This window comes from Apostichopus japonicus, chromosome 13 (genome assembly GCF_037975245.1).
Source record: "Apostichopus japonicus isolate 1M-3 chromosome 13, ASM3797524v1, whole genome shotgun sequence".
Taxonomy (NCBI): Eukaryota; Metazoa; Echinodermata; class Holothuroidea; order Aspidochirotida; family Stichopodidae; genus Apostichopus; species Apostichopus japonicus.
In genome coordinates this window covers 20,447,565-20,460,771 of record NC_092573.1, presented here as the reverse complement: position 1 = coordinate 20,460,771, position 13,207 = coordinate 20,447,565, and the positions used below count along the sequence as shown (strand labels likewise).

At 39.8% G+C, this 13,207-nt stretch overlaps 1 protein-coding gene across 3 annotated transcripts in view; it reads right to left on the bottom strand.

Annotated features, from left to right (window-relative positions):
• LOC139978155 (dual oxidase 1-like) overlaps positions 1–9,865 on the bottom strand; it is a 35,009-nt gene extending 25,144 nt beyond the window's left edge. For 2 of the 3 annotated variants that reach the window (XM_071988055.1, XM_071988056.1), the window contains exons 1-6: positions 9,465–9,865; positions 5,223–5,432; positions 3,309–3,407; positions 2,175–2,336; positions 1,141–1,352; positions 628–841 (exon numbers count right to left, since the gene is read on the bottom strand). In XM_071988055.1, the coding sequence (XP_071844156.1) occupies positions 628–841; positions 1,141–1,352; positions 2,175–2,336; positions 3,309–3,407; positions 5,223–5,432; positions 9,465–9,528 (961 nt within the window). In that variant the 5' untranslated portion in view covers positions 9,529–9,865. Of the gene's footprint in view, positions 1–627; positions 842–1,140; positions 1,353–2,174; positions 2,337–3,204; positions 3,408–5,222; positions 5,433–9,464 lie in introns of those variants that run through there. The other variant, XM_071988057.1, reaches the window with a different exon arrangement.
• Positions 9,866–13,207: the final 3,342 nt, after the last annotated feature.

The window sequence follows — 13,207 nt, the reverse complement described above, 5'->3', positions numbered from 1 at the left end:
CACTATTGTAATCTCTTCACGGTACCATACTTGGTTTATGCCCTACATGACTTTAGCATTACTTTACTGCAACATGTTACTATACTGTTTAGTAATAATACTGCCCACGATTTTTTTTTTTCCCCCGTTCTCGTACAAAAAAAGAGCCGTAAACCAGTCGGTAGTACATCATATCATAGTTAATGATTTCACAGGCGTCAGCCTTGATCCTTATATGCAAACTAGGCTATAAAAGGTGCTAGATCTAGGCTACTCCTTAACCTTCTTGACATGAAAAGGAACAGATTTTCTTTGAAGAAAAATTTACAAATTTCTTGTCATAATAATACCAAACAGCTGACAACATGGTTGCTATTGCAGCTAACATGATTTCTTTCAAAGTTGTTATGGACGACTTTTGGTTCCATGTTTAAGAAAGAATTTTTACTTTTGGAAAAGTTTTGCCATATGTCAATGAACCAGAATTTTTCCCTCCCCTCCCAGTTCTACCTCCCCACTCCCCATTTCACATCTACCTTGCAGTGACTAAAAGTTACTATTCTTAGAATACACCTCAAGACAAAAGTTCAAGCCGCGCTAGTGCTCGAGATCAACGGCATCGTCACTTTTAGCTTTTGTTACACTCACTAAAAAATCGCTTAGAGTCCAAATGTTTGTGAACGGTCGGGTTGGGAGGATTGGCCATTGGAAGTCCGATGGTATTTTCCTCGGGATAATAGGGTTCCCCCCTAGCGGCGTTACTTCGCAGCCGTCCGCCGTCAAACTCCCTCAAGGCGTCGGCCCAGGCTTTTGAAATTCCGTAGACGAGTCCGCCGTCGAACCAAGGAGTGATCTCGTTGAGCTAATGGGCAGAGTAAATGTACAAATACCGTTGTATATATATATGTTAATTCATTTGGAGGGGTCACGACCTCTAGAGTTGACATGAAATGTACAATGTTATCAAAGTTACAAAAGCAAAGAAGAAGTAGAAGACTTAACCCCCCCAAAAAATAATCAACATCGACAAGTTAAAGGTGAAAAGAGAAGTTGACTTAATTTTTCTGACATTTTCAAAAACTATCCATCCTTTGTTTTTGCATGGCCCAGAGAGACGTGAGTTGCAAATGACAAGGATTATACAAAGTCTGTTATTCTGACCTGTTCTCGTGGGACGTTGGGAGCGTATCCAGTTTGAAAGCTGTACCTGCTCCTCAACAGAGGGAGCTCTGTCCTAATCTGATTCTGCCTTTCTCTGTTTACGACAGTAACATCCTGAAAAGCTTCGTAATCCTCGGGAATTTTGATGTTAAAATACTCTGGGGGGCAACCTGGCCGCTGGGCGTCCAAAATCTCTTCGACCACTTGTTGTCCTGAAAGTAAAAGATTTAATAAAACCAAGTTTAACTCGATAACAGCTTTTGACTCTGTGAATTATGCCGACTTGATGAGATCAATATATATGCATATTACAAACACGGACGTATGATCTCCATAAGGGGTTCTCGATAGGTGGCCACTGGGCCAAATCCAGCTCTCCAAAGAAAGTTTCCCCAAAATCTTGCGATAATTGGCATAAAACGCATGATCGACCTACCGGGGCCTACCCTGAACATTACCAAATCTAAGGATAAAGAGGGTTTTCAATGCCTTGCCTATTGGTTTCCAAACAATATTTCTCTTTGGACCTCTGGTATATCCGGCACACAGCCAGGTGAAATCAGGACAAGAATTCTGACAGCTACCCTTAGACGCGAGCCGTTTGTTTAAAAATGGTTTTTTCACGTTTTTAATCATTTAAAGGGTGTGAAGACTCGCGCAAAAAGAAAAGTCTAATGCCGGTAATCTGACCTTGTTTCAAATGAGGTGTAACAGAAGTGTTACACACTACCATCTATCCCAGAAAATACACACACAGCTTGCTACTGTGGGTAATTAGACACTAGTGTACATTTAGTACATACAGCTGAGGTCAATACCCACAGCAAAGTGTATAAACGATACAGCGATGGACATCTCAGGTCCAGCTAAAGATAAAAAGGTATCACGTTTCATTACAATCTGCATTTTGTAGCGAAACGAACAAATTGTCACTTGCAAGCAACGGAAAGTTAACTTTTTCAGATGGCCGCACACGGTTTGGGCAAGTCTTCAATGCCTTTAAATTGTTGTTTTTTTTTGCAGCATACACTCACCAAAGAAAGTCATCAGAGCGGTCCTTCCTCGGAATGATCCCAGTCCTGTGTTGCCGAGCATAGCGGCTCTTGAAAGGTTCATGGGGTTAGGTCTGTCATAACCGGCAGGCCTAAATACACCGTCTTCATATGCCACAGGCAGACGTCTCGTTAGAGGCAGATCTGTTCGAGGATAACGTACAGAGACAGAAATATATTCGTTAGGATGGGTGTGTCAAAGAAAAAGCAGAGTTAAACCAATGACTGAAGACAGATTTCTTTTTGTTTCGTAATTTCATAAGGTCATTTATCAGTGATGTATCTAGGGGTTGTTAAGACAGAGGCTGCAGTAAGCAGAGATTATGTATCTAGTGTTAATTTGACCGAAGTCAGGGTTTGGGGCGCTAGTAAATGAAAACTGCCATACGATAGTGTCGGTTTGATTTTTTGAATTATAGATCCTTAGGATGGTTTCGGCTGTACAAGTGTTTGTCCTGTGTATCAGATTATTATTCACAAGTGGGGTCATTTCTCAAAGATTAAAAGTATTCACAAACTGGACTGGTTGAAGTGTTTTCATTAAATGGCCTACAACATATCAAATATAATTTTGTCATCCTTTATCAAACAACCATTAAAGGATATGGTTGCTGTCTCCCCCCCCCCATCCTCATTCCTAAAGATATTCTCAAAACAGGAGATTCTTTCACATTTGCTACCAAGTAGAAGAAGGTCAGACTATGCAGGTAGTTTGGGGGGGAAGGGGGGGAAGGGACCTTATTGTCAAAGTTCCAAGCATTTTACATTTAATACTTCTGTTCAAGCACAAAGAATTGTATGGATCCCCAAATTGTCATCTGGGTCTAGTTACTGTGACAGTATTGTCGCCTCGTCATGTATTGTCTCTTTAACGTATTAACGAACTGCAGAATACCGCTCCCCCCAAAAAAATAATAATTCTGTACATGTTCAGAAAGCAATGATCAATCAAATTTAAAAAAAAACTTGAAAAGAGCTTTCTCACGAAAGCAAAGCGCGTAATTGTATTTACCTGCGCCACCCCAGTCACTTTGGGCGAGATGATTGCACATGTTCAGAAATCGATGATCGATCATATTAAAAAACTGGAAAAGTGAAGCATGGAACTGTATTTACCTGCGCCACCCCAGTCAGGATGGGCGAGATTATTGTACCAACCATCGTATCCTTCCCATTCTTGTTCCATTTCATAATCAAACTTGATACCAAGACTCGCTGTGGAAGATGACAAAAATAGGCATTGTTAGTTAAGTAATTCAAAGTAATTCAAGTTATATGATTCAATGTGTACAATACAGGTGCCATAAGGCTCCCCCCTCCTCCCTCACTGTTCCCCATATTTTTATATTGTATAGTAGATAACAGCTATGGAAAAATGGGATCTTTTGCATATATATACATATAATATATAGCTATACATAAAATATGTGTGTATATATATATATATATATACATACATATAACACATATAATACATATAGCACATATAATACATATATATATTTACATATATATATATATATATATCAATGCTTTTTGATGACTTATGATGACAAATGTAACATGAAAGATGGCTTAAATGTGTTATCCTGTCATGCATCCTTCTTTTAGGACTTCATATATATAAACTTGGTGAGGTAAGTTTAGATGAATAATGATAATTTGCTATAGAAGTAACATTTCAGAGGTCAACTTCCTTTCTATTGTTGAGTCTACTGTATTTAATAACCTTTTAACTATTGGTCGTTGATCACAAGCACTTGATCAGATCCGAATCTGATCGAGCCGCTCGAGGTCAACAGTTTGGCGTGCCCACTTGATCCACGTTGGACCACATTTTTTTGCTCTTGCATTTTCCGCAGCCCATGTTGTTCCAACAGTGCACAGTATAGTGTATGCCCAATGAATTTGCTGTGTTCCTTCTTCAATTAACTACACCTATGTACTGTGAGCAGCTTACTAACTAGTGGTAGCACAACGCTTGTTAATCTACGCAATACTGTACAAAAGGCCTGTTACAAGCCAATTTTCGCGCTGTAACTGTGGTCAAAGAAAGGATGCTACGTCATAGATCATTGTGATCACCGGCCACCTTGATCCACAGAGCTTTCACACACGGCAATTTTAATCAACTGCTCGAGATCTGATTTAACCCTGTCGGTGGATCAACATCTCGAGATATGATGACCGAGGATGCGTTCCCCCACAGCAGTTGATTAAGAGCGGTTGATCAGACCTGGATCTGATCAACTGCTCGAGATCAAGTGGGGAAGCCCACTCAGTCACTCATTTCAATAAGAGCATTTTTTCTCTATTACTGACCTTGGATGGCCGCAGAAGAGCTTGTAAAAACAGACAACAATATAGACTTTGAGCCGTACCTATTTGGTATGGAAAGGTTTAATGTCTGGTTATCTCTTTTTGTTCACAGCTAACTGATGAAATTCTCATTTACTAGAAATTAAGGAATTGGTCAGTTTATTATAAATTGTTAAGAACACATATTCCATCATTTGGCAGAAAGTTGTTTAGATACCTGTTAGAGAAATGTTCTTAACATTTTGAGGGCGCCGTAAAGTTATCAGCATAATGTTTCCACACACTTCACATTGTTTCCTCATGATCTATCCTAATAATGAAGTAATGAATGTGAATCACTTGGTGACTCAAGTTAATATCATTCAATCACTCAAGTTAGTAGACTTACAAGCTACAACATGTGGTAGGGTAGGATTGGACATTTGTAATTAAATGTATGTAATATTTTGACATGCCAGAGTGCTACATGATAGTACTAGTTTGAACATAGATGACCTCAAATTACATTTCACCGGGATTGGAATCACATGTGATGTAATTGAACAGTTTCTCATAAACTCCTTGCTACACACACAAAAACAAACAAAACAAAAAGGACCCTTTGAAAAATACCTGTATACCACACTTGTCTCCCACCAACACTCTGCTCCTCACTTTATCCTCAATGAAGAATACACAGTGAAAACATGCAGACTTGCCTAGGCTACTTACCAAGATTTTCATATGTCAATTCCCCCGAAATCTGGTTTGGGTCATCTGTAGGACTAGGCCCTGGGTCAGGTGTAGGCTCTAATGTGCTTGTCCCTGCAGGTTCTTGTGTTTGAATGGTGGGATCACTTGAAGAAGGTGTGGTAGTTGGTGTGTCAGACTGAATGGTAGAATCCATCATTACTGTTGAATTGTTGGTGGTCTGTGGTTGGGCTGTTAGAAATAGAACAAATTGAAATGACATGCCATAAACATTCTGAATAATGGACAGAATCACGCAATTTCGGGGACGTGGTGATCCTCTGCTTTCTAGGCTAGGGCTACGCAAATATGTTGAAATATGTTCACACCTTTTCCATTAGTGATGAGATATGAAATATTCCAAGCCATGCCTTCCTAACTTTTTTGCCAAATCTGCAAAACTTACCGAGCCATCTCTGTAAAAGCATTACTAGGTACTCCCACATACGCAGTTGCCAAGGTATCACAGGTTTTCAACTCAAGTACGCTAACTGTTAGCCTTTTCAACTCTTGGCTCTGTTCCGCGAAACTGTTTATCTGGGATACAAGACTATGCTACAGTTGATACCATAAACACAGAAATTGATTTCTCTGCTCGATTTAATTAAGATTTCACATTCAACGCTTTAGCCAACGCCAAAACTGGTATAGCGCCACGATCATATCTCAACCGGATGTAGCCACAGAAATGAATGTGGACATTTCTGTGTGCTGCAGCCTTTACTTGATTGCTTCATGACGATTGCTTCCAGAATTTTAGGACGGTAAAAAATATTAAAATATTAAAATCTAAAAAAATCTATTAAAATCTTTTCTGAATTTACCAATGTTACCATATATTCAACGTGCTATGAAGCCAATGAACATATGAAGAGATAAATGCAGAGAGAATGGCCGCAACGTTTGTGTTTGTTGATGTGAGTTACGGTGATTTTTACTTCCCATCATAGTTTGGAACACTTAAAGGCTACTATGATATATGGTAATTATTTTACTAAAATACATATACATATATCTTTCTTTCTGTAAGGCGCGTAGCCAAGGGGGGGGGGGCTAAGGGAGCAGCCGCCCCCACCCCCTTGAGCATATTTTTTGTATTTGTTTTTATGATATCGCTAGTAATTTCAAAATAAAAAAAGTCTTAGATGCAACTTACACGGCCTGGGAAGTGCCATTACCAGCGATCTGGGAGGCATATTCTGCCGAAATGTTCACATGGTGGCGCTACGCTTAGAAAGTTTGCTACAGCTGCTCATATTCGCCCCTCCCTTGGCAAATTCCTCGCTACGCCCCTGTTTCTATCTATATGTCTATCTATCTAACTGTCTGTCTATCTATCTGTCTGTTCTTCAATCTAGTTCAAACGATTCTATGCAAAACAATTCAACTCGTATAGTCAAAATACAAAGTACTCAATTCACAGCATCCTTTTCTTATGGACACATGCTTGAAAGCTTGATCTGAAGATACCTTCACAAAGAACTCTAGAATTAATTACTATTAACACAAATATTGAGAAAATATATTAACCAAAGCTGTACATAAGTTGAGGTACTTGATATCTAATTTTAAACACTGTTGGTCCACCATCTTCGTTAATGGCACCAAGAATGAAGTATATATATCGAGGGGGGGGGGGGGGTTCATATGACCCTCTTTTCAACCCTGCTTTGGAAAAAGGGGCACTGTAATGATGGCTGATGAATATACTAACCAAACTTGACAAAAGATGTGTATGTAATATGAGCCCATTCATTTTGCAAAACAGCGTTTCTTATCGGAAGTACTTCTACAAACTTTGTCATCCACTAAGTGTGCTATTTATACGATCTACCTTTGATTATAAAGTCGGCCTACCACAAAAGCTGTCAAGACAAACGAAGGGAGGGGACGGTGGTGGTTTGGGGTGGGGATTATGAGGGTTGGGGCTGGGTCGGAATGGAGTAGAGATGTAGTGCATAACGGGACTATTTTGTTACAATAATGTGCTGGCAAACATCTAATCTCTGCAAGTGACATTAACCTTCTCACCCAACTACTCCCTGGTCCGTACCCTCCCCCCCCCCTTCGCCCTTAACTCCCCTCACCTTGCCAAGTAATATTTCCTGACAATCTGCATACACGAACAATGTAAATTCATTGCATAATGGATTGAAAAAGGTTCCTCAAAAAGGAAATGTATGAGTAACTAGTAAGTATGACCCTTTGTTGAAATCACATCCGGTACTTCCGTATGCTGTTACCTGGCGTACACGATCTGCATTGAACATCTGTATACGAAATTCAGGTGCACGTAGCAAGATCTAACAGGCTACGTACACTGGAATATCAAAATACGAATGAAGTCAAGTTTTTTATGCAACGGCCATCGACCTTGACCTTAAATAGGACAGTAAGGCAAATGGGTGGGGTGAGGGGGTGTTTGGTGGAAGGGGTTCAACTTGGTGGTCGGGGTGACACAGAACCCTGTGTTTACACTGACTCCTTTAGAACATCTTGTATGTCAACGCAGTGAGATGTATAGTTAAATCACATACTTGTATACGGTACAAACATTTCTTATAGGAGGTAACATACCACTGTGCTTTTTTTTTCTGGAGAAGGGGGAAGGTTGGTTCAGTAGAAATATATCGGACACATACAATAAGACAAATATTCAAAACGGCTGGCATACAGACCTACCGAGTTGGACGAGGGCGGCATGTATATATCTGCACCCAAGGGCGTAGGAACCGGGGGCTGGGGGCGCCAGCCCCCCCCCCAGTGAAAAATATGGTAGGGGGCGGAAGTATCATTCCGCCCCCCCCCCCCGCTCAGCAAGTCAGAAAACCCCTTTTTCATTTCCAAATCAGAAAAGAAATCTCATTTGGAGCCCCAAATTGCATCTAAGGCCAGGTGAAAATGCAAAATTAGTTACAAAATGGAGTGGGTGTTGAAGTGTGCTATATTGCACCAAATTGCATCTGAGGCCACCTGGAAATGCAAAAACAAATCCAAAGGGGAGGGGGACACCCCCTCCCCATAGACCCCTCCCCCAGGCCGGCCATCAGTCTTCAGCCCCCCCCCACTCAAAAGTACCTTCCTACGCCACTGTCTGCACCTAATATACAACTTGCTGTGCAAGGAGTTTATGCATGTATTATGCGGAAGTTACACGGACTGTTTAGAATGAGGTAAACGGTATTTGAGTTTAAAAGTTTAAAAAGTGCTGACGAAAATGGATTTTTTTTGTTTTGTTCATGCACTTTGTTCATGATGTGGATCAGAACAAGATGTGAGCGTAACTGGGTAGTACACGTGATCAGTGTAGACTGATTAGGGACAAAAGTATAATGTGAGTCTATATGGTCGCCTCCAGATATGAGATATGTTACATACTATACATATATGAGCATTGTTAACGCTATATATGAAATATGCATATTCATGGCACTATGGTGGTGGGGTGTTGATGGGACCCGTGGAAGGGGGTGGAAGGGGTGGGGTGGGGTGTGTGCTGACTTCCGGCGTGAAATTATAGACTGAATATATTATTTTGAAGCTTTTAAAATTAATGAATCCAATTAATGAATCGTTAGTACGTCCATAGAACAAGCACAGTGTACCCGGCCAGTCCCCTCTGGAACACACAATCTCTCCATGATGTACAAATAATGTTGTTTATCTGTCGTACAATGTATCTATCATTATTATCTTAGTATTGATATGATATAATATGATCGGAATGTTCAGTGAATATGTTATGGTATAGGCATACGTTATGATACACTAGTATCTTGGGATGAAATTCCACTTTTCTTCTCCTTCCCCCCCCCCCTAAAATTTACCTGGTTCTAAATTCGCCCCATAAACGATCAATGTTAGTGCTTAATATCATTTCATATAAAGTATGTTATATCGGTGATGAAGTATTTGATAGTCACAATGTTTGGTATGACGAAACCGATTTCACACAACACTGGTTACACAGCCATTCAGCAAGAACACTGAGGCGTTTTGCCTGTTAAAATCGCATACCGAATTTCCAACTATACCTTTAACACCATCTAAACTGCTGTTATTAGACATGGATATCGGTTAACCGTCAGCTTGAATATGAAACAAGCTCGAACAGATTAATTGTCTTTTCATTCCTTCGTTCCTTTCGTTTATGTTTAAGTAAAACAAAGAAACATAATAGAAACAAATTATACATGAGAAAGGTAATTTTTTTAAGTTACTAACCTTGTTTTATTGCGAAAGTACAAACCACTAACAGAGTCACAACAACTCTATGCCAACCAGCCATGGTTTTAGCTTTGTTTTCCTTGCACCTTCACCGGCAAAATCTGCTCTTTGTTTCGTTGTATTTTCACAGATGCAAATTAAAAAATTCTGTCGATGAATTTTGCAATGATCAACGGCGAAAAGTTCTCGCTTTTCACAAAGTTAGCTGTGAAAAAAAATTGTCAAGCGAGATCTCAGGTCTGCGGATCTGGTCTACACCTAAACTGTGTAGTTGGCCATACAATTCACCCAGCCAACTTATCATATAGGACTTCCTCAATTGATAGGCCTTGGTTGCAGATTGTGAGTTAGCAAAAGGGTTAGGTCACGCCTATTCAGGACAACCTCAAAGCAGTCATGCTTGGATGGGCTTCTTCATAAAGCACAATCCTATACTAATCTTAACTGAAGAGGCCGTCGCACATGCATGCAGCCTATAGACTGTCCTCCTCCGCGATATGAAAAAGTAGTTCCGCTTGTTTGAATGTATCCAGGCAGGAACTGGTTTCAAGTTAATCAGAGGTTCAAACTCCCTTTTCCGTGAATTCACCGACAAATCACCAACACGGGATCAAAGGTACTGGTGATAGGAAGCGATATGGGCAGGGAGCAGCGATGAGTTGGAGCATAGGTGAGGTGGGGGAGGGGGGGGTGATTTGATGGGGGTGAGAGCATGGGAAGCAGATTATACATTTAGAAAAAAATAATATAATGCAATCGTCATTGAGTGAATATATCAAAAAATAAAGTATCGTTGTGATAAGAAATACCTCAGTAGGATAACCCCAGTACTTGCTGCCATGGTAACGGTTGTGCATGTCGTCAACGAGAAAAGCAGACGGATTATCAATGCTATTTAAAGTACACACACCAATCCGTTGTATGAAACTTTTATATCGTAAAGTATAGTAATGTGGCTGGATATATACGGTTAAAGTTTTCAAATGCACATGTATGTGTTTAAATACATATACGTGCAGTCAAAATTGAAATACACATTACAGCACAGTCTACCAATGTGAAATAATATTTTACATCCAAGCAACGGCGGAGTAGGTTGTTGAATAGGAGATGTCCATAAAAAGAGCTCTTCGTCTCGGAAGAGCGATGGGGAGGGCCCGGAGGGGGGGGGGGGGGGATGGATACACGAAGTGTAGGAGAGGGGGAGGTAACTTTTAGGTGTTCCAATCTGATACCATGCAGAGTCTGTACTCATGCTGTTGTACTCGTACTCTTGCTATTGTACTCGTACGCATGCTGTTGTACTCGTACTCATGCTATTGTACTCGTACTCATGCTGTTGTACTCGAACTCATGCTGTTGTACTCGTATACTCATGCTGTTGTACCCGAACTCATGCTGTTGTACTCGTATACTCATGCTGTTGTATTCGTATTCGTCCTGTTGTACTCGTACTCACGCTGTTGTACTCGAACTCATGCTGTTGTACTCGTACTCATGCTGTTGTACTCGAACTCATGCTGTTTTACTCGTATACTCATGCTGTTGTATTCGTATTCGTGCTGTTGTACTCGTACTCATGCTGTTGTAATCGTACTCATGCTGTTGTACTCGTACTCATGCTGTTGTACTCGAACTCATCCTGTTGTACTCGTATACTCATGCTGTTGTATTCGTATTCGTGCTGTTGTACTCGTACCACAAATCTGGTCACAGATGAGGTTTCACAATCTTCCGTACTGTTTTAGAAAGGTCAGTGGTCGACACAGGGGTTTACTGATTTAGCTTTTAGTCGTGTGTTCATGCGAGGAAATGTAATGTATGACAGAGGGGGTCGGGTTGGGGTTGTTGAGGAGGGGGAAGGGGCGGGGAGGAGCGAGAGGAGGCGGTTGCATGATATATGTATATGGATATTATTATGTATATGTATATTATTATATGTAAATGTATATTATTATATGTATATGTATATTATTGGGTATATATATATATATATATTTATATATATATATATTATATATATATATATATATATATATATATATATATATATATATATACACAATAAGGGTAACAATTAACAATTATACAGGACCAAACATATCTTATTGCAAACCAGACTCGCCATCGTGCAAACTTGTGCAGTAACATATGATAACAAACAACAACACACGCATGTAATAGCACAAAAGAACTGTTGCAAATAAACTAAAATCGTGCTGGTTCAACACAAAATTGGGGCTGGATTGCATAGTTCATATAGCAAAGATCGTCAACATTTATTGTTCGATTCTTTCTGGCTTACCAAAAGTTTGACTCTGCATAAAAGTAATAGTTACAAAAATGGTAAGCAGTAAGCTGATTTGATTCCTATGGATGGATTTTATAGTTTATAAATTATTTTTCGAAACTCTATAGTTTTATGAATACATCGAGGAATAGAAATGTTTATGATTGTCAAAGTTGATATATATATTTATATATATATATATATATATATATATATATATATATATATATATATATATATATATATATATATATAGATAGATATTTATTGTCGATAAATAAAAGGGCACTTTCTATTCAAAGTAGCTGCGTCATAGGTTAGTGTTTCTTGTTGTGCCTTACGCAAATTCATAATAACGTCACCCCTTGGTATTTGCTAACGCAAACGGGACAATAATTGCGCATCGGACCGTATACATCAACAGTTACCAAGCTATTTCTTTTGTCTTCAGCAGCCCATTGTGTCGAACGGGCTTTTATATGCTCAGAGGAAAATATATGCTGAATCTCCTCGAATCATCAACATTGAAAGAATTGTTTACAAAAACTGATAATAGGCCTATAGCAATGGGTACAACGATCTTTGTCGTTACCGTACATGTAGCAATATACACTTCACCATTGACGTCGTCATTGCACTTTGACTGACGTCACCGTGGTCACGTGGTGTAACCATTTGAACTGAGACATCTTTTTGTAGAGGTTGTGACGAAAGTTTTGTTCTTCTCGATAGACAGTTGCGTAGGACGGTACTTTTTAGTGGGGGGGGGGGAGCTGAAGACTGATGACCGGCCTGGGGGAGGGGTCTAATTTGATTTTTTTTTTGCATTTCCAGGTGGCCTCAGATGCAATTTGGTGCAATATAGCACACTTCAACACCCACTCCATTTTGTAAATAATTTTGCATTTTCACCTGGCCTTAGATGCAATTTGTTGCTCCAAATGAGAATTTTTTTCTCATTTGGAAATGAAAAAGGGGTTTTCTGACTTGCGAAGCGGGGGGCGGAATGATACTTCCGCCCTCATATTTTTCACTTGGGAGGGGGGGGCTGGCCCCCCAGCCCCCCGGTTCCTACGCCTTTGTCGATAGATATACATCAGACCACTAGTAAGCCTTAATCTAGCGAAAGCATTAACATTTCGATACCGCTATAGCCTACAGGTCAAACAATCACTAATTAAACAGGAATGTTTCGAACCAAATCAAGAAGAAATGTATATCTGCTAACCAACGCTTCGATTATATTGATAATTAAAATGATTACAAAACAGAGTACTTATAGCAAATCGAGATAGAGAGGGAGAGAAGAAAGAGAGAGGTGGAGGATAAGTCGTGTACGACGGGTTGTAGAAGAGAACTTTTCATGTCTTTAGCGAGGATGGGTTGTTCAGTTATTTGCACTCTCTACATAATCCAAATTCACTCTCTCATAGAGGTCAGCAGATGGGAG